This window comes from Odocoileus virginianus, chromosome 11 (assembly GCF_023699985.2).
Source record: "Odocoileus virginianus isolate 20LAN1187 ecotype Illinois chromosome 11, Ovbor_1.2, whole genome shotgun sequence".
NCBI classification, from domain to species: domain Eukaryota; kingdom Metazoa; phylum Chordata; class Mammalia; order Artiodactyla; family Cervidae; genus Odocoileus; species Odocoileus virginianus.
In genome coordinates this window covers 50,686,692-50,708,890 of record NC_069684.1, presented here as the reverse complement: position 1 = coordinate 50,708,890, position 22,199 = coordinate 50,686,692, and the positions used below count along the sequence as shown (strand labels likewise).

At 37.5% G+C, this 22,199-nt stretch overlaps 1 protein-coding gene across 1 annotated transcript in view; it reads left to right on the top strand.

Moving 5' to 3' along the window:
- Window positions 1-22,199, top strand: part of DNAH14 (dynein axonemal heavy chain 14) — a 400,834-nt gene that overhangs the window by 11,138 nt on the left and 367,497 nt on the right. Inside the window, exons 2-4 of the mRNA XM_070474451.1 lie at window positions 1,469-1,578; window positions 8,320-8,477; window positions 14,439-14,585. Of these exons, the coding sequence (XP_070330552.1) occupies window positions 1,502-1,578; window positions 8,320-8,477; window positions 14,439-14,585 (382 nt within the window). The 5' untranslated portion in view covers window positions 1,469-1,501. The remainder of the gene's footprint in view (window positions 1-1,468; window positions 1,579-8,319; window positions 8,478-14,438; window positions 14,586-22,199) is intronic.

The window sequence follows — 22,199 nt, the reverse complement described above, 5'->3', positions numbered from 1 at the left end:
TAATTTCTGCTATACAGTGAAGTGACTCAGTCATATACATTTGTACATTCCTTTTTATATTCTTTGCATTATAGTTTATCCCAGAATATTGAATATAGCCCCTTGTGCTATACAGTAGGATGTTTTTATTCTGTATATAATAGTTTGCATCTCCTAATCCCAAACTTCCAGTCCATCCCTCTCCCACCCTCCTCCCCCTTGAAGACTATATGTCTTCTCCATGTCTGTGAGTTTGTTTCTGTTTTGCAAATAAATTCATTTGTGCCATATTTTAGTTTTCATATACAATGATAATCATATTTGTCTTTCTCTTTCTGACTTGTTGCACTTAGTATGATAATTTCCAGTTCATCCATATTGCTGTAAATGGGATTAGTTCATTCTTTATTATGGCTAAGTAGCGTCCCATTGTATACATGTGCCACATCTTTATCCATTCATCTGTTGATGGACATTTAAGTTGTTTCCATATCTTGGCTATTGTGAATAGTGCTTCGGTGAACATTGGGTGCATATATCCTTTGGAACCATGTTTTTCTCCAGATACATGCCCAGGAGTGGAGTGGCTGGGTCATATGGTAACTCTTTTTTTAGTTTTTTTTTAAATTAACTTATTTTAATTGGAGACTAATTACTTAACAATATTGTAGTGGTTTTGCCATACATTGACATAAATTAGCCATGGGTGTACATGTGTTTCCCATCCTGAAACCCCATCCCACCCCTCAGGGTCATCCCAGTGCACCAGCCCTGAGCACCCTGTCTCATACATCGAACCTGGGAACCTCCATACATTTCTTAATGTATTTAAATGACTGAAAAAACTCACAGCTAAAAGCTAGGAAAATTATTCTTGGTTTAAATTGTTTCATTAGAATTTACTTCCATGCAAAATTTAGTTTATTTTGAGACTTTCTGTATCTTGTTAAATTTCCCTCAGTAATCAGAAAGAGACTCTCTGTCTTGCATATTTCAAAACCCACTTCCTTTTGTTATATTCTGTTCTATCTAAGGATTTCTGGTAGTACATGAATGTGGCCTTAGTACTTAGTGAATGGTGAAATGAGTTCAGTGTCTTAGGCTACCAGTTCTGTTGACTTCCCTGAGTTCTTTCTGATGATTTATTCTTGGGGAGATGCTCTTAAAACTTGTTATATTTAGTATAGAATTTAAGGTCAATTAGAATTGTATGTATATAAACATCAATGTAGGAAGGAAAAAATTGTCATAGAAAGAAAGTTAGACAATATAGACTGCCCTGAGAAAGATAGCTAACATAGTGAAGGCTCTGAAAATTATATTATACACAAGAAACACTTGAAGGTAATGAGAGTATTAAATTAATAAGCCTAGTGGAAAGTTTGGAACTATATATATGCATATATATATGTATAGTTTAGAGAATCAGTAGTAATAGCTGTGAAATAATTTTTTATATTTTAAAAATAATGTGAATGTATTTTTTCAGCTCATGACTTCATAGTTTTGTTCAGAAAAAAATATGGAGACATTCAGACCCAATGATTTGACAGCAGTAAATAAAGACAGGAACAAGGATAAAGGAAATTCAAAACCAAGGTAAAATAAGATATAGTGAAATTAAAATCTCAAACATACCTGGCTAGTGATAAGCCATTCTGACAATGGAAAATATAACATATCACATGAGAATTGAATGAGGGTTGTGGCGTGTAGAAAACCTTGGTTTCTTAGGAAGTCCTTTCTGACAAGATAGGCAAATTAACACTGACTCCTTCTCCCAAACCAACTTTGGATATGCCAAAAAGTGTGAAAGAGGTTAATGGGTATGAGAAACAAATCAACAACTGAGAAATCCCAGCAAGGCAAAAGGGGATTTGGTTCTAGATATGGACTGTGAATAGAAAACGACAGCTCAGAGCAGAAGAGGGCAGCAGAGAGCAGATGAAGAAAAGGTTGGAGATTCATGTGTTTGTTTTTTCACATTTCTCAGAGTGTGTCAGCATACACTCAGAAAAAAATAATGGAGAAGAAAACTTGAAAATATTTCTGAATTGTATTTAAACCTGATGGGTTGGAGCCCTTGCTTTTATGGCTCTCCTTCCTAAAATTCTGTTAAAATGATAGTAAGGAATAAGAGAATTCGAGATGAGATACAAGCAAGTGGGAGTACTAGTGAAATTTTGAAAGCTTGAAAATAGATGAATAAGTTATCATTAATTTAGCAGAGTGGAAATTATAAACCTAAGGTGTCAGTTGGTGTAGCCCAAAAACAGGCTGATTCATCCTCCCCCATCTCCTCCCTTCCATTACTACTCCGTCCAGTCCCACAAACTCAGAAATTAAGGATATTATGTACCTCTGAAAGTGAAGAGCAGCTGAGACTGCAATCAGAGTTGAAAGTTTGTATAAGAAGCATTCAGAATATGTATCTCCTCCTTCACTTCTCACAGCCAAAAGTTTATTTCTTTCTTTATTCTCAGAAGAAGTCTGAGAACAGCTGAGAGTAGATTAATGTATTCAAATCAAAGAGTTCTTTAGTTTTCTTCTTTTGTTTGACTTTAAGAAAGCTCACAGCTAAAAGCTAGAGATTACTCTGTGGGAAATTGACCAGCCAAAAGGAAAGATGCGCAGATAATGACAGTAGGAAATAGCTAACAAAATTTCCAGATTGCCCCAAACTCGAATCTACCAGTTGAAAAACACCAGTGCATGAAGAGTTGTTTCATTGTTATTTTAGTGGTGACTCATTTACAACCAGCAAACTCTGATCATTTGAGGATTGTTTATAGCATGATAGAAACCGAAACAAATCAAAGAAGCTTGGAGGAAATACATAATACAGGGAGAAGAAAGCTTCAACAACCACCACCACAAAACTAGCATTAAATGATTGGACAGTGACAGAAGAAACAGTTCATATTTAGAGAATTAAAAAAATGGAGCATTTGCATGAAAAATAGTTTTGAAAGTTTAATTATATAATAGCAGAAGTGAAGCTTAAGAGAATAGTTGGAAGGTAAAGTTGAAGAAATTTTCCTGAAAAAAAAAGAAAAAATAGAGATAAAATATAGAGAAACAACAAGAAAAGGGATCCATAGAGAAGAAAATAAGATGGTAGAAATAAATCCCCAAAATGTCTGTAATCACAGTAAATGCAAATGGACCAAACGTTTTCTTTTTAAATGTCAAATTGAATTTTTAAAAAATGCATGGTGTGGAAGTATCCTAAAATGCAAAAGGATAACAACAGATAAAAAATTAAAAAAAAAAGTTATACCTTCTATTTCAGGATATATGGAACAATTGTAATGCTGTGCCATTTAAGGCCATAAACCATGTTTAAACAAATTATCAATATACATAACATACTCTTTAATTACATTAGAACTTAGTTATAAGAGTTTAACTAGAAACCATTTGGAAATGAAACATAATATCTGAAAAAACAAATAGTTTTCTAAATAACTAGTTGGTGAAAGGAGGACCTCTAAAGGAAATTAGGAAAAAAATGTTAGAACTGTATATAATAATAGAAGGAAGACAAGAAGAATGGAAGGGAGCTTAAACTATTGCATTAGTAACTATGTCACACATATAAAAATTGTGTGTTTAGGGAGAAACTTATAGTCATAAAACTGTGTATTAAAAGACAAAAAGGGCTAAAAAATTAATGAGTTAGCAATCTGCTTTAAGTAGTTAGGAGTAAGAATGTAGAACAGAATAAATCCTAAGAAGGCAGAAGGAAGAAGTTAAAGATTATCAGAAATTAACATAATAAATATCAAAGATAATAAAAGAAAAACCAGCAAAAGCACCAATTGTCAATAAAATTGACAGTCATTTGATAAGATCAACCAGGAGAAAAAGAAGTCACAAATAGACAGGGTTGTGACACTGCACAACCCCAGGAAGCACCATTCACGATATGTTCTCTTTATGTGCTGCCTCCTGAAACACAAATCTAGGGAGAGTAGGGTGAATGATGCACCATGTGGTAGTGGGATACAGTGGCTTTGTAACTAATACTAGATCAGAAAAGGGAGCTGAGTACAGATATAAAAATTTTAAGAAAATGTAAATATATAAAATATTCTCAATAAATGATAGAAAGATGAGCTTTCTTTTTACCACTTAAATTGTTGAATTAGTAGTAGTGAATCCCATTCCTCTTTCTCCTACCGCCACAGACCACACACATCATGTCCAGATAAATTGACAGTTTTTGAGTGAATCCAATTGTATGCAACTTATTCTACAGAACAGAAAGAGAAAGTAGTCTCTGACTCAGTTTTTGAGGGCAGTTTGTATAATCCTACAAATAAGTTTCATGCATGACCTCAGAAGCAAAAAAGTCCTAAATAAAATATTAACCTACCAATTAAAGTAGTGTATATTAATGGATGATACATCAAGATCAAATTGTGTAGTTTATTTCAGAAATGCAAGTTTCAATGTTAGAAAATCTGTCAGTACCAATTAAAAGATGAAAGAGAAAGACTTGATAAAATTTAATATCTGTTAATGATAAAAACTCTTAGGAAACCACTTGATTAAGGGCATTTACCAAAAACGAAGAGCAAATAACATATTTTGAATGATCAAGTGTTAAAAGAATTCCTTTTAAATTCAGAGGAGTGACAGGAATGCTTGCTTTGTTGCCATTTCTATTCAACATTCTATTATAGGTCCTAAGAAAGGAAAAGAAAAAAGACAAAGAAAGAAAGCTATCAGGTTTGAAAGATCAGAAACTGCAATTATTCATAGATTGTCTACAAATAAAGTATGGAATAATTTACAAAATTTTATAATTAGTAAGTGAATTTATTAGCAAGGCTGCTAGATTAAAATCAGTATTTATAAGTGTATTCCTTTTCTATGGTCCAGCAATAGATTGAAAATATAATTTAACCATAACTTATCATTCATAATAATAATGAAAAATAAGGTACCTAAAAAATTCTTTTAAAAATTGTTTGCATGAGAAGATACTCAACATCACTAAGTATTAGAGACATGCAGATCAAACCTACAATGAGGTATCACCTCACACCAGTCAGAATGGCCATCATCAAGAAATCTACAAACAATAAATGCTGGAGAGGGGCTGGAGAAACGGGAACCCTCTTGCTCTGTTGCTGGGAATGTAAATTGATATAGCCATTATGGAGAACATTTATGGAAGTTCCTTAAAAACCTAGAAATAGAACTACCATATGACCCAGCAATCCCACTACTGGACATTTACCCTGAGGAAACCATAATTCAAAAAGACACATGTACCTCAGTGTTCACTGCAGCATTATTAACAATAGCCGGGACATAAAAGCAATCTAAATGTCCAATAGATGAATGGATAAAGAAGATTTGGTATATATATACAGTGGGATATCACTCAGTCATAAAAAGAAATGAAATGGGTCATTTGTTGATGTGGATGGACTAGAGTCTTTCATATGAAGTGAAATAAGTCAGAAGGAGAAAAACAAATATATATTAACATACATATATGGAATCTACAAAAATGGTACAGATGTACCTGTTTTTGTAGGGCAAGAATAGAGACACAGATGTAGAGAATGGACAGGTGGACATGGGAGGAAGGGGACAAACTGGGAGAGTAGTACTGACATGTATACACTGCCATGAATAAAATAGATAGCTGATGGGAAGCTGCTCTATAGCACAGAGAGCTCAGCTTGGTGCTCTGTGATGACATAGAGGGTAGGATTGCAGGGTGGGAAGGAGACTCAAGATGGAGGTGTGTGTGTGCGCGCTAGGTCGCTTCAGTCATGTCTGACTCTGTGTGACCCCAAGGACTGTCACCTACGAGGCTCCTCTGTCCATGGTATTCCCCAGGCATGAATACTGGAGTGGGCTGCCATGCCCTCCTCCAGGGGAATCTTCCCAGGGATCTCACCCGCATTTCTTAAGTCTCTGGCTTTAGCAGGATGTAGCTCATTTACTTTGTTACACAGCAGAAGCTAACACAACGTGTAAAACAGTTATACTCCAATAAAAAATATATTTGACCTTTATGAGTAAAATTACAAAATTTAATTGAGAGTGCAACAAAATATATATAGAAAATCAAAGGGCCAAGAATATGTAAGCACTTTCTTTGGAAAAAGACAATTTGGGAAAATTTGGGGGAAATACAATTTAAAGCTATCTAAACTATAGTAAATAAAGTAGTGTGATATAGAAATGAGCATAAACAAATAAAAATAAAGAACCAGGAATGAATAATTGTACACACATTTTGATTGATGACAGACTGCTGGTACAGATCAGTGAGGGAGAGGATGGGGGTGTTCAGTAATGATGTTGTAATGATCACATGGGCTTCCCTGGTGTCTCAGATGGTAAAGCATCTGCCTGCAATGCTGGAGACCCGGTTCTGATCACATAGCCTTGTCGGGAGGGTACAGAAATTGTATTTGTCCTCATCCTACAAATCAGTTATAAGACTTGTGAAAGGCCAAACTGTAAGGCTGTTAGGAAAATTTATGAGAATTTTGTTATCACTGTGGAGTGAGGAAAGATTTCTTAATTAAGACAAATCATACAAAGATAGATTAGATTATTTTAAAGTTAAGAACTTCTGTTTGTCAGGAGTTCAAAGGTAAGTCCAAAGTGGAAGGTACTTTTAATGCATATAAAATGACCAAAGATTACCACCCAAAATGTGAAAATTACTCCTCAGTGTTGCTAAGAAAATGGTAAACAATTCAGGAAGGGGGAAAAAAAAAAGAACAAAGGATATGGAAAAGTTATGGGGATGGTCATTGTAATCACAAGGAAACTGTTCAAGGTGTTTATAAATCGAATCAGTTCAGTTCAGTCACTCAGTCGTGTCTGACTCTTTGCGACCCCATGGACTGCAGCACGCCAGGCCTCCCTGTCCATCACCAACTCCTAGAGTTTACTCAAACTCATGTCCATTGAGTTAGTGATGCCATCCAACCATCTTGTCCTCTGATGTCCCCTTCTCCTCCTGCCCTCAATCTTTCCCAGCATCAGGGTGTTTTCCTATGAGTCAGTTCTTCACATCAGGTGGCCAAAGTATTGGAGTTTCAGTTTCAACATCAGTTCTTCCAGTGAATATTCAGGACTGATTTCCTTTAGGATGGACTGGTTGGATCTCCTTGCTGTCCAAGCCAAATGGCACTCACAAAGTCCTCAAAGATAAAAGATTTAGGAATACCTAATAAAGTTGCTGCTGCTGCTAAGTCGCTTCAGTCATGTCCAACTATCTGCAACCCCATAGACAGAAGCCCACCAGGCTCCCCCATCCCTGGGATTCTCCAGGCAAGAACACTGGAGTGGGTTGCCATTTCCTTCTCCAGTGCATGAAAGTGAAAAGTGAAAAGGAAGTCACTCAGTCATGTCCAACTCTTCGCGACCCCATGGACTGCAGCCCACCAGGCTCCTCCGTCCATGGGATCTTCCAGGCACGATTACTGGAGTGGGGTGCCATTGCTTTTGCCGACCTAATAAAGTTGTCCATCCAAACAGGTTCAAAGAAATGCCTTATTTGTCTTTGAAGAGAAGTATTATCTTACTATTCATGTGATTAAGTATTTTTGTTTAATATACCTAACAAGGGTATCTTTTCTACTGAGAAGTATTAATATACCTAACAAGGGTATCTTTTCTACTGAGAAGTATATGTTTGAAGTTACAGAACCCTGAATTTTCTCTGCTTTGCTAAAATATGGTATGTAGCTGTAAGTATTGTAGGCAGTCATTTTGGATTCTGTTCTTATGAATACATTTTCCCAACATTTACAAAGTAAATGGCTAAAGCAATGTGAAAAGATTTTGGCTTTAATCCTGATATAGGTTGTTGGTGGTGGTTGCTGTAGTTTTTTTTTTGTAAAGGAGGGTAATTATGTAAAGATTAAATTTCAGAAAACTGTATTCTGACCTCACCCTGCCACCAACTTAATTGGGTAACATTTCTTTTTTTCTTGTCGTTTTTTGATTATTGTCATCCATCATTGTATTTATCTTTAATAATAAAGTATAAAATTCCGATAAATATTTATGTGTGTCATATCAGAGGCACAGGAAATGGGTAACATTTCTTTATCATTTAAAATAAAATTAGATGAGGATTCTTAAGTCCCTTTCAGCTTTAAAATTTCAGTAATATCAGTTAGACCTATTTAGCATTTAACCAGACTCTCCATGTTTCAGATCTTCTTTCCAAAGTGCCTATCAAAAATTGTTCGACAGGATAGATATTTTATTGCACTGTAAAGTACAGAAGAAAGATTTAAAATTTAAGTTCTAGAGAATGCTAACTATAGTATCTTATTTTCTTTGTCACATTAGAGTTTTAAAATACAAAGAAGGAAGATATTATCAAGATGTTCTACCATCAGGGAATCGACCAGCAGGAAAGGAGACACTGAAACATAAAACGTTGGGAACAATCTCTGTACCCTTGAAGTCAGAGAAAGCAGAAGAAATTTATGAAGATTACACTCCAGGCATGTTGACTTTTATTTGCTTTTATGGAAATAGAAGTTTTCATAGTATTAAATCAAGTAAACAAGTAAAATATATTGAAATGATACAAGGTTTGGTACTTTACTAATTCCGTTAGTCATAGAAGTTAAAAGAAATACAAAGCTTACCTTTTAAAGGGAACACTAAACATAGAAATAAAAATAACAACAATAATATCACTGCTACCACCAAGAATATCTGGCATTTCTATAGCAATTTACATTGCTCTCTCATGCATATCATCTTGTTTTGTATGTGTGTGAGATAACCCTAAAAGGAGTGGGTCAGCATTCCTTAAGTCTAGTGCCTTCTAGCTTTGTTGTGACCCCTCTTTGTTCCTCTTTTCAACCAGCGTCTTGATTAGTCCCTCCACGTACCTCCATTTTTTTTGTTTGTTTACCTTCCTTCTTCCAATCCCTAATTCTACCATTTCCAAAGTTTACATTTTTTAAAAACCGCAGCTTTCTTTTCTATCCAGCTTTGGTCTCCATTCTTCACTTCTTCCTGGATCAGTCACTCTGTGACCAGTAACTTCAACTCCATTTTCCCATTTCTTTCCTCTGCTCCTGAATTGGCAAAATGTAAACTCTAATCAGCAGTTACAAGCAACAGTTAGAATCCTGTACGGAACAACTGATTGGTTCAAGTTTGAAAAAGGTGTACAACAGGGCTGTCTGCTGTCACCCTGTTTGTTTAACCTATAAGCTGAGCATATCATGAGAAATGCCGGGCTGGTTGAGTTACAAGCTGGAATAGGCGGGAGAAACATCAACAACCTCAGATATGCACATGATACCACTTTAATGGCTGAAAGCGAAGAGGAACCTTAAGAGCCTCTTGATGAGGGTGAAGGAAGAGAGTGAAAGAGTTGGCATAAACGAAATATTAAAAAAAAACTAAGATCATGGCAACCAGCCCCATTACTTCATGGCAAACAGAGGTGGAAAATATGGAAGTAGTGACACATTTCCTCTTCTTGGGCTCTAAAATCACTGCGGATGGTGACTGCAGCCGTGAAATCAGAAGACAATTGCTTCTTGTCAGGAAAGCTATGACACACCTATAACAGTGTGTTGAAAAGCAGAGACATTACTCTGCCAACAAAGGTCCGTATAGTCAAGACTATGGTCCTCCCAGTGGTCACGTATGGTTGTGAGAGCTGGACTGTAAAGAAGGCAGAACGCCAGAGAATTGATACCTTTGAATTGTGGTGCTGGAGAAGATTCCTGAAAGCCCCTTGGACAGCATGGAGATCAAACCAGTCAATCTTAAGGGAAATCAACCCTGAATACTTGTTGGAAGGACTGATGCTGAAGCTGAAGCTCCAGTATTTTGGTCATCTGGTGTGAACAGCCCACTCATTGGAAAAGTCCCTGATGCTAGGAAAGATTGAGGACAGAAGGAGAAGAGGGCATCAGAGGATGAGATGGCTGGATGGCATCACTGATGCAGTGGACATGAACTTGGGCAAACTTTGGGCAATGGTGAAGGACAGGGAGGCCTGGCATGCTGCAGCCCATGGGGTTGCAGAGTAGGACACAACTGGGTGATTGAACAACAAAAGCAAACTCTACAATGTAATTGTCAATTTTCCTTGGTTACCAACTTGGTAAGCCTATTTTGCAGAGCACTTAAACAATCACATTGATTGGTTCTCTTTCCAATTTCATGGTCCCCAGTATAAGTAGTGGGGCACTCAGTTCTGCCTTTCGTTATTTTATATCTCTTTTTAGCTCTCCTTTCTATTACATACAACATCTGTTTAAGCTGTTGCAATTTAACCATGAGCCTGAATTACTTGATTATGCCTTTACTTTATAAAAAATAAAAATTGAAGATCAGTTCAGTTCAGTTCAGTTGCTCAGCCGTGTCCAACTCTTTGCGACCCCATGAATCGCAGCACGCCAGGCCTCCCTGTCTATCACATACTCCCGGAGTTTACTCAGACTCATGTCCATCGAGTCGGTGATGCCATCCAGCCATCTCATCCTCTGTTGTCCCCTTCTCCTGCCCCCAATCCCTCCCACCATCAGGGTCTTTTCCAGTGAGTCAACTCTTCGCGTGAGGTGGCCAAAGCATTGGAGTTTCAGCTTCAGCATCAGTCCTTCCAATGAACACCCAGGACTGATCTCCTTCAGGATGGACTGGTTGTATCTCCTTGCAGTCCAAGGGACTCTCAAGAGTCTTCTTCAACACCTCAGTTCAAAAGCATCAATTTTTCGGCACTCAGCTTTCTTCACAGTCCAACTCTCACATTCATACATGACCACTGGAAAAACCATAGCCTTGACCAGACGGACCTTTGTTGGCAAAGTAATGTCTCTGCTTTTTAATATGCTATCTAGGTTGCTCATAACTTTCCTTCCAAGGAGTAAGCTTCTTTTAATTTCGTGGCTGCAGTCACCATCTGCAGTGATTTTGGAGCCCCAAAATATAAAGTCTCTGACTGTTTCCACTGTTTCCCCATCTATTTCCCATGACGTGATGGGACCAGATGCCATGGTCTTAGTTTTCTGAATGTTAAGCTTTAAGCCAACTTCTTTACTCTCCTCTTTCACTTTCATCAAGAGGCTTTTTTAGTTCCTCATCACTCTCTGCCATAAGGGTGGTGTCATCTGCATATCTGAGGTTATTGATATTTCTCCCGGCAATCTTGATTCTGGCTTGTGCTTCTTCCAGCCCAGCATTTCTCATGGTGTACTCTGCATATAAGTTAAATAAGCAGGGTGACAATATACAGCCTTGACATACTCCTTTTCCTATTTGGAACCAGTCTGTTGTTCCATGTCCAGTTCTAACTGTTGCTTCCTGACCTGCATACAGGTTTCTCAAGAGGCAGGTCAGGTGGTCTGGTATTTCCATCTCCTTCAGAATTTTTGACAGTTTATTGTGATCCACACAGTCGAAGGCTTTTGCGTGGTCAATAAAGCAGAAATAGATGTTTTTTCTGGAACTCTCTTGCTTACAGCATTATGTTAAGTGAAATAAGTTGGACAGAAAGACAGAAACTGTGTGGGCTCCTTATATATGGGGAAAAAAACCCTGAACTCATGGATATAGAGAACAGATTGGTGATTGCCAGAGGCAGAGGATGGGGGATGGGCAAAATGCGTGAAAGTGTTCAAAAGGAACAGACTTTAAGTCATAAAATAAATAATGCATAGGGATGTATAGACAGTCCCCAACTTAAGGATCGGTCAACTTAAAAGTTTTTTATTTTATAATGGAAAATTTGTGCATATCCAGTCTTTGGATTTTGGTCTTTTCCTGGGCTAGCAAAATGTAGTACAATATTCTTTTGTAATGCTGGGCAGCAGCAGTGAGACACAGCTCCCAGTCAATCACACAGCCATGAGGGTAAGCAACCAACATATTTATAACCATACTGTACCCATACAGCCATTCTGTTTTTCACTTTCAATACAGTATTCAATAAATTACATAAAATATTCACATTTATTTTAAAATAAGCTTTATGTTAGATGATTTTGCCCAGCTGTTGGCTAATGTAAATGTTCTGGGCACTCCAAGGTAGGCTCAGATAAGCTATGATGTTTGGTAGCTTAGGTGTGTTAAGTGCATTTTCAACTTAGTGATACTTTCAACTTACTGTGGGTTTACCAGGACATTTTGCCATCATAAATGGAAGATCTGTCATTTACAACATTACTATTATTAACAATAGTAACCAGTGTTAATAAGAGAGTAAATTTTAAAACTTCTCATGAAAAGAAAAAGATTTGTAACTATGTGTGATAATGAATGGTAACTAGAATTACTATGGTGATAATTTTGCAATGTATACAAATACTGAGACATTATGTTGCACACCTGAAACTAATGTTATTTGTCAATTATACCTCTATAAAAAGAGGAAGACATGGTCTAAAGTATCAAATAACACTGGTAAGTCTAGTAAAATAAGGACAGAAAATGTCCATTGACTTTATTGACCTGAAGAATATGTTCACTTGAATATTGTTTTAGTGGCGTTCCAAAGCCAGACTGGAATGGATTAAGAAGTGCATAGTAGATGAAGAAATAGGGTAGAGACTATATGCAACTCTTTCCAGAATTTTGACTGTGAAGAAAGGCAATTAACAGATTGAGAAGCTGCTTGGATATGAAAAAGAAAAAAAGAATGGTTAATAGTATAGGCATGAGGGGATATGTCTAACAAAAAGTGGAAATGATTGGTTTTGGGAGGAGGAGAAACAGACATCTCCTTTATTAGTAAGGAGGGCAGAAGCATTAGTATAGACGTGTGTTGCTTGGCTTATTTGGCAATGACTATTTGGAGGAATTCCCATCTGATGCCTTCATGTTCCTTGGAAGTGTTGTCATGAGATTAGTTGAAATTGGGAGATTGGAATTTAATGGTTTGAGATTCAGGGAGCATGGGGAAAGTCTGAAACATCTGTTGAAAAGCCAGAAGAGTAAGTTAACCAGAAAAATAACTGTGCAGATGTACGCAGAGGGCATATAGAGTTGGGTTCATCCAGCTCTGGTGTTCAGCAATATAGGAGAGACCAAAAGAAAGGGAAAGTTTAGATATTGACAAGAGTTTTGTTGAAAGACAGCCTCAACTGGATAAAGGGAAAAGTGAAAAAAAAAAGAAGGTTGATGGATTGTAAAAAAGTAATGGAACCGTGAACTGGAAGTACTGAGGAGGTCAAAGAATGGTGATGTTGGGAGTAATAAACAAGCTGGAAGGTGTGATGGCAAGCTTTAGGATATAATCTTGGTGGTGCTAAGTTGAAGTGGACTAACTCAACTAAGATATGAGAGGTTGTCTAGAAATTGGGAGATAGGAGCATGATATCAGACAGGTCTTAATTCATGAACAGTAAAGTTTCTAGGGGGCTTCCCACGTGGTGCAGTGGTAAAGAATCCATTTCTAGTGCAGAAGATGTAAGAGATGTGAGTTTGATCCCTTGGTCGGGGAAGATCCCCTGGTGGAGGAAATGGCAACCCACTCCAGTATTCTTGCCTGAAAAGTCCCATGGACAGAGGAGCCTGGTGAGCTACAGTCCATGGTGTCACAAAGAGCTGGACACGACTGAGCACATATCACCAAAATCTTCTAGAATGATGACAGATTTAATATGGAGTAAGTAAGCCATCCCTGGAGCCAGGGTTCCAGATTAATTGGGTGACCAGATAATTGGTGGATGTCAATGAAAAATGGAAGAATATGATATAACAAAAAGGCGTGAGCTTCAGAGGAGTAGGATTTTTTTAAAGGGCAGGTTGTAATGATTTGGAAGTGGTGAATGAGGAGCAAGGAGGAAAACAAGCCACTTTCTAATCTTGAGGTATATGAGGTAATGGTGTATAAATAGCCACTACTTGAGAGGGTTGCATGTCAATTCAGTGTTAGAAAATAACAAAACTAGAGTATGTTGCCATTCCCTTCTCCAGGGGATCTTCCCTACCCAGGGATTGAACCCAGGTCTCCTGTATTGCAGGTAGATTCTTTTACCATCTGAGCCACCAGACCCTATGTTACTTTTCAGCATTTGTATCTATACATTTTTTAGGCTTAGTTATTAAATTGCAGTTAATAAAAGGATTTTGTATGTATTTATTTCACAGGAGGATTCATATTTAAAAGGCTTGTTGTAATAATAAGATCATTAACATTTACCTTAGTAACCACTTACTATGTACTTTAAGCATATTAAATATAATAATTTGACCCTTGTAACAGACCTCTGAGGTTCTCACAGTAACAATCTTCAATTCAAAGGTGAGTAAAGTAAAGCAGACTGATAAGTAGAAGGTAAATCATGAAACTGGTAGTGGTAAAGTCACAGTTTGACTCATTCTGTGCTCTTAAATACTGTGATGTAATGATCAGCTATGTTGGTTGGTATGTGGAATTATGTGGTATTATTTATAGCTCATGCAGATTATTCAATTAATAATGGTTTTATTTTTAGATTACCTTCAAGCAATTAGAATTCAACAAGATGTACTTACTTCAGAACCATTGCCCGGTAAGAAGAAAGAGAAATCAAAGGAAAAGGATCAAACTCATGCTTATCCAAACGTTAGGAAAAAAAGACTTGCTTCATATGATAGAACAGGTATGAGATACTGACCCAGCTTGTTTAGAAGACACTACACTTTAAAAAATTACTCTGTGGTTTTGTGTGCTTATGTTGGACACTTTTTATTTTATTTATTTAGTTTTTAATATTTTAGTTATATTTGGCTGCACTGGGTCTTCCTTGCTGCTCGCAGGCTTTCTCTAGTTGTGGCGAGCAGGGGCTAGTCTTTGTTGTGGAGTCTGGGCCTCTCATTGCAGCGGCTTCTCTTGTGGAGCGTGGGCTCTAGGGCTCACAGGCTTCAGTAGTTGTGGAGCGTGGGGTTAGTTGCTCTGCAGCGTGTGGAATCTTTGCAGACCAGGAATCAAACCTGTGTCTCCTGCACTGGCAGGCTGATTCTTAACCACTGGACCACCAGAGAAGTCTAACACGGATTTTAGAGGAAACAGTTTCCTGAATTTTATGTGTTTGGTTGCTTAAATAATTTTAAATTTATATTCAAAATTTTATTCAAAATTTTATAATTCAAAATTATATTCAAAATTTTAAAATTATTTTAAAATAATTCCTAAAATGTTTAAGAATTCTGTTTGAAAACCTAAAATATCACTAGATTAAAAATTGACAGACTGTTCAATGACTGTTTTTAATCAAAAATAGTCTCTGAAGGTTTTGATGTATAACTATAAATAAGATAAAATAATGTGGTTTTGTTTTATTCTTTTATTAAAACTTGATGGTATCATCATATTTAATGATTTTATGCCTTTGTCCAACTTAGTTTAAATCCCCAAGTGAAAAGTTCATTTAAAAGGATTTTCTTCCACTGACAGTTTCCAGTTTGTGCTTCTCTGTAGCTGAAATTTTTATTTGTATTAATATTTTAAATTTTATAGGGCAAAGTACACTCTTCTATTTTTCACTGAAATACTGTGGTCCAAGGAAGATTTATCATAAAACTATTGAAGTTTAGACTTCAGAGTCTCTCACTTATATAGGCTTCATTTTTTTAAAAGAAAATCCTCAAAATTATAAATGCCTGAGACTGGACAAAACCTGCATGGATGTGGTGGTATTCATGCCCTTGTCTAATCCTTTCCCCTTGAGTGTGGACAAGACCTGTGACTGCTTCTCATCAGTAGAATATGAAAAAGGCAATGGGCTGTTCCTCCTGTGATTATATTACATTATGTAACCCTCTTGCTAGCAGACTTCTTGAGTCTTTCTCCTCTTCTGGTTTTGAAGAAGTAAGCTGCTACTGCTACAGCTATAAAGAAATGAATTCTATACCAACAGTCTGGAAGCTGATCCTTTCCCATCTGAACCTCCAAATGAGAATCCAAGCCCCGCTAATACCTTGATTGCAAACTAATAGAGGACCGAGTTAAGCCATATCCAGACTCCTGACCCACAGAAATGTGGGTGGCTTTAAACCACCAGAATTGTGGTTTAAATTTAAACCGCAATTTAAATGTAAATTGTAGTGCATTTAGACATCTAGTAGTGGATCTCACTGCAACAAATATAATCACTGTTGCTACGCATTATGAATTCTTAGCATTGAATATATTATTACATTGCTCTTTAGTGTTTTGAACTTAGTATCAGTGTAAGAAAGTAATAATTTAGGCTTAATGACTGCCAGATAAATAAAAACAATCTAATCCTTTAATGATGATATTTATTTAATTTGCTCTCCTCACTTAGCTTCTATAAATCCATGAAAACAGAGTGCTAAGACTTAAGTACTTAGAATTTTAAAAAATATTTTTGAAAAGTTTTACACAGAAAAAGTAGAGATGTTAACAGCTATTCATGTACTCACTATCTGGATATAATACATGTTAAGATTTTATAATTTTTAAAGCAAATTATAATAGGCACAGTGCTACTCTGTTACTGTCTCTGTGTGCTCTGGAGAACAATGTATATTCTCCTTTTGGATAGAATGCTTTTTGTATATTAAGTTCTTCTGATCTAATGTGTTATTTAAACTCACTGTTTCCATATTGATTTTCTGTATGGAGGATGTGAAGTGAAGTAAAAGTGTTAGTTGCTCAGTCATGTCCAAGTCTTTGTGACCCCATGGACTGTAGCCCGCCAGGCTCTTCCTGTTAATATTTGTTTTATATACCTTTGCTAACTACTGCAGCCCTCTTTTCCATTTACATGAGTATCTTTTTTCCATCCTTCACTTTCAATCTGTGAATATCCTTTTTTCTGAGGTAAATCTCTTGTAGGCAGCAAACAAATGAGTCTTCTTTTTTTTTTTTTTATCTGTTCACCCTATGTCTTCTAATTAATCGGTAAATTTAGTCCATTTACATTTAAAAAGTAATCATTAACTGTTGTGTGTGTGCCTGCGTTGCTAAGTCACTTCAGTTGTTTCGGGTCTGACTCATCGTGACCCGATTGCCTGTAGCTTGCCAGGCATGGGATTTTCCTTATCCAGGGATTGAATCTGTGCCTCCTATATCTCTTGTATTGGTAGGTAGGTTCTTTTTCACTAGTGCCACCTGGTAAAGCTTAACCTTCATACTATCTTTATAATTGATTAATCCACTACATTTACTTTATATTTACCTTTCTGGTGAGATTTATTCTTTTATCTGTTTTCTTGATACTAATTAGTACCCTTTTCAGCTAAGTCCCTTTAATATTTCCTTTAAGTCCAGTTTAGTGATGATGAACTTTTTTCTTGCTCTTCCTTTTTTGGGAATCTCTGTTTTCTTCAGTTCTGAATGATAACTTTGTCGAGTATTCTTGGTTGGAAGTTTTTTCTTTCAGCATTTTGAATATTCTATCCAATTCTCTTCTGGTCTGCAGAGTTTCTGCTGAAAAATCTGTTTGTAGTCCTTTGTGCATAACAGATTGTTTTCTCTTGATTCTTTTAAGGTTTTTCCTCATCTTTAACATTTGACATTTTAATTATAGTATGTCTTGGTGTGGAACTCTGGGTTAATCTTACTTGGAATCCTCTGGTTTTCCTGAATCTGAATCTGTGTTTCCTGTCCTGAGTTAGGGAAGTTTTCAGCCGTTATTTCTTCAAATTTTTATGGGCTTTCTCTCTCTTTTCTCTTTCAAGGACATCTATTGTTTTTTCTGCTCTGATTTTGGTAGGATCCATTGTCTTTTCTTTGAGGTCACTGACCCTTACTTCTGCTTCATCCAGTCTGTTGTTGAACCCCTTTAGTGTATTTTTCAGTTCAATTATTGTATTTTTCAGCTCTGTGACTTCAGTCAGTTCAGTCACTCAGTCATGTCTGACTCTTTGCAACCTCATGGACTGCAGCACGCCAGACTTCCCTGTCCTTCACTCCTGGAGCCTACTCAGACTCATCTCCATCACATTGGTGATGCAATCCAGCCATCTCATCCTCTGTCATCCCCTTTTCCTCCTGCCTTCAATCTTTCCCAGCATCAGGGTCTTTTCTAATGAGTCAGTTCTTCACTCAGGTGGCCAAAGTATTGGAGTTTCAGCTTCATCATCAGTCCTTCCAATGAATATTCAGGACTGAGTTCCTTTAGGATGGATTGGTTGTATCTCCTTGCAGTCCAAGGGACTCTCAAGAGTCTTCTCCAACACCATAGTTCTAAAGCATCAATTCTTCGGTGCTCAGCTTTCTTTATAGTCCAGCTCTCACATCCATACATGACTACTGGGAAAAAACCATAGCTTTGACTAGATGAACCTTTGTTGATAAAGAAATGTCTCTGCTTTTTAATATGCGGCCTAGGTTGGTCATAGCTTTTCTCCAAGGAGCAAGCGTCTTTTAATATCATGACTGCAGTCGCCATCTGTAGTGATTTTGGAGCCCAAGAAAATAAAGTCTCTCACTGTTTCCATTGTTTCCCCATCTATTTGCCATGAAGTGATAGGACCAGATGCCATTATCTTAGGTTTCTGAATGTTGAGCTTTAAGCCAATTTCTTCACTCTCCTCTCTCACTTTCATCAAGAGGCTTTTTAGTTCTTCTTTGCTTTCTGCCATCAGGGTGATGTCATCTGCATATCTGAGGTTATTGATATTTCTCCTGGCAATCTTGATTCCAGCTTGTGCTTCATCCAGCCCGGCATTTCTCATGATGTACTCTGCATATAAGTTAAATAAGCAGGGTGACAATATACAACCTTGACGTACTCCTTTCCTGATTTGGAACCAGTCTGTTGTTCCATGTCTAGTTCTAACTGTTGCTTCCTGACCTGCATACAGATTTCTCAGGAGGCAGGTAAGGTGGTCTGGTATTCCCATCTCTTGAAGAATTTTTCATAGTTTGTTGTGATCCACACAGTCAAAGGCTTTGACATAGTCAGTAAAGCCAAAGTAGATTTTTTTTTTTCTGGAACTCTCTTGCTTTTTCGATGATCCAATGGATGTTGGCAATTTGATTTCTGGTTCCTCTGCCTTTTCTAAATCCAACTTGAACATCTGGAAGTTCACGGTTCACCTACTGTTGAAGCCTGGCTTGGAGAATTTTGAGCACTACTTTACTAGTGTGTCAGATGAGTGCAACTGTGTAGTAGTTTGAGCATTCTTTGGCATTGCCTTTCTTTGGGATTGGAATGAAAACTGATCTTTTCCTGTCCTGTGGCTACTGCTTAGTTTTCCAAATTTGCTGGCATATTGAGTGCAGTGCTTTCACAGCATCATCTTTCAGGATTTGAAATAGCTCAACTGGAATTCCATCACGTCCCCTAGCTTTGTCCGTTGTGATGTTTCCTAAGGCCCACTCAACTTCTCACTCCAGAATGTCTGGCTTTAGGTGAGTGATCACACCATTGTGTTTATCTGGGTCATGAAGATCTTTTTTGTATAGTTCTTCTGTGTATTCTTGCCACCTCTTGTTAATCTCTTCTGCTTCTGTTAGGTCCACACCATTTCTGTCCTTTATTGTGCTCATCTTTGCATGAAATTTTCCCTTGGTGTATCTGATTTTTTGGAAGAGATCTCTAGTCTTTCCCATTCTATTGTTTTTCTCTATTTCTTTGCATTGATCACTGAGAAAGTCTTTCTTATCTTTCCTTGCTATACTTTGGAACTCTGCATTCAAATGGGTGTATCTTTCCTTTTCTCCTTTGCTTTTAGCTTCTCTTCTTTTCTCAGCTATTTGTAAGGCCTCATCAAACAACTATTTTGCCTTTTTGTATTTCTTTTTCTTGGGGATGGTCTTGGTCACTGCCTTCTGTACAGTGTCATGAACCTCTGTCCATAGTTCTTCAGGCACTCGGTCTATCAGATCTAATCCCTTAAATCTATGTGACTTCAGTTTGCTACTTATATTGTCTTTCTCTTTTTTGAAGTTCTCACTGTATTCATTGATTCTTCTGATTTGGTGAGGCTCTCTATGGCCATTACTCTGAACTCTTTTTCAGGTAAATTATTTACCTCCAACTTATTAAGATTTTTCCTGAGATTTTATTTTATTTGGTGTATAGTCCTCTGTTTCTTCATTTTTATTGACTTTCTGTTTTGGTTTCTATGTAATAGATGAAACAACCACGTCTCTGTGTCTTGAAATAGTGGCCTCATGTAGGAAATACACCTTGTTATTCAACCCTGCCCTAGATCTTGGTTGCCTCTCAAATCTTTGTGATTGTTCAAGCAGCCTATTATGTTTTTAATAGCTCCAAGTAGTTGAAGCTGTGCCAAGACCTGTCAGTCCAAAGGGGAGCATCTCAGTCAGAACCTAATTTTAGGCTGATTGAAAGCCAGACTCTCAGGAAGCAGTTCTTAAAATATTCAGATATATGAGACTACAAGTGTATGTCCCATGGTTGTTCCTGCATGGTAGTCACGAAAATTGAGGCCCCAGCTAGTGTGTAAACTCACTTCTGGGAGGTAATAGTGAGCTGTGGAGGCTGAGCTCCTGGGTCTGTTGCCTCTTGATGTGCCCTGGAGGTGGTAGCTGTTTAAGAACACTTTTCCTATTGGTTATAGTCCTGTGAGCTCCATGAGCATAGCTCTGCTGGACTCATGATCCCTGGCCATGTAGAGGTGTCTCCTGGCCACAGCTGCAAAAATTGGGGTGCCAGACAAGTTGTCAGTTCCCGTTTGGGAGATACCAACAGCTAGAGCAAGGCAGAGAGAGAGCACTTCCTGAGAGCACTTCCTTAGGCCACTAGACATGTGTCAAACCAGAAACCTGCCTTTCAGGCCAATGCTCCTAAACAAACAAATGGACCTCTTTCACAGAGACACTGGGCGTGTGTTTCAGTCTCCTGTCTGTGCAATGCCTTAGGGGTAGTAGCCAGCCAAAAGCTGTCTCTGATCTTTACAGCCCCATGGAACCAGGAACTCAAACTCCCTTTATCCTCCAGAGCCAGATAATCAAAAGGCAACCCCTGGGTAGTAGCTTTAAAAATTAGGGCACTAGAAGCATGTAAGGGCTCTCTTCTGGGACATACTGGTACTCTGGAGTGTGGCAGAGGTGATCACTGGCTGTAGTGGGTCAAAGCGAGGGCTCCCAAATGGTGCCTGACAGCTAGGGCAAGCAGAGGAAGAGTCTGAAGATGGTGTCCACTAGTCTCTGTCCCTGGAGAGTGCTCCAGCAGGCTCTTAATGTGTGCATTAAATTAGATGCCTGCCTCTCAGGCCAACCCTTTAATACATGCAAATGAACCTCTTTCCCTTAAAGTCTGAGTGTAATCAGCTGCCTCTGAGCTATGTTTCTGCATGGGTGAGTCCAGTGCACAAACCCTTTAAGAGCCATTTCTCAGATCACTACACTCTTGTGGGTCTTGTGAACACAAGCCTTGCCAGTTTTCAAAACTAGATTTGGGGGGGGGGTGGCACTCATCCCTTAGGAGCAGGTCTTAAAGTTGGGGTGCCCAATGTGAGATTCAAAACCTTTGCTTTTCAGGGAAATGCTTCATATTTTGAGTTTCAGATTTTGGGTTGTGGGTTTTAGGTTGCTGTGCCAGGAGTGGGGTTTTGGACAGGATTGTTATCTCAGCCTCTCTACCCACCTTAATGTGGCTGTCTTCTCCTTTGTCCAATATGATGTTGTTGCTCTGCCAAAGGAAATTTCCAGAGGAAATTGTTCCACATGTATCAGTCATTTAGAAGAAATTGCTCCAAATTCAGATGTGTCCATGGGAAGAGGTTCAGCATCTTCCTCATCTTAAGCTAGAACTCCCTATATTCTTAACTGATTGTGAAGGTGGATTATAGACCAGTCTCCTCATGTTTCTGAGATAAAGAATTACTGTCTTGGATTAGACTATAACCTAGCGTACTTAGGGAAGTGCATCACATTCCAATGTTAAATATATAATATACTGTTTGTTTTTAGTAAATATCTATGATTTTTTTCATTAAATCTGACTCTTATTAGAAAGACTTTTCCCAGCTTTTTGAAGGATATTCTTTAAACTTACTACATATTCTGGAAAATCATTATTTTTTATTTGTCCTGAATTACTTCCATTTCCCAGCAATCTCTATTATATCTATTAAATCAGCCATATCACCACCAATAATGAATATATTAATTTATACTTTTACATTCTTGCGTAAAAGGATTACTTTTTCCAGCAGTTGATATCCCAGCTTTTAATTTTGCTAGTCTGATTGGTGAGAAAAACTCCCTCATTTACTAATAAAGTTGAACATTTTTAATTGGCCATTTGTCTTTTCCTGTAAATTATTTGCTT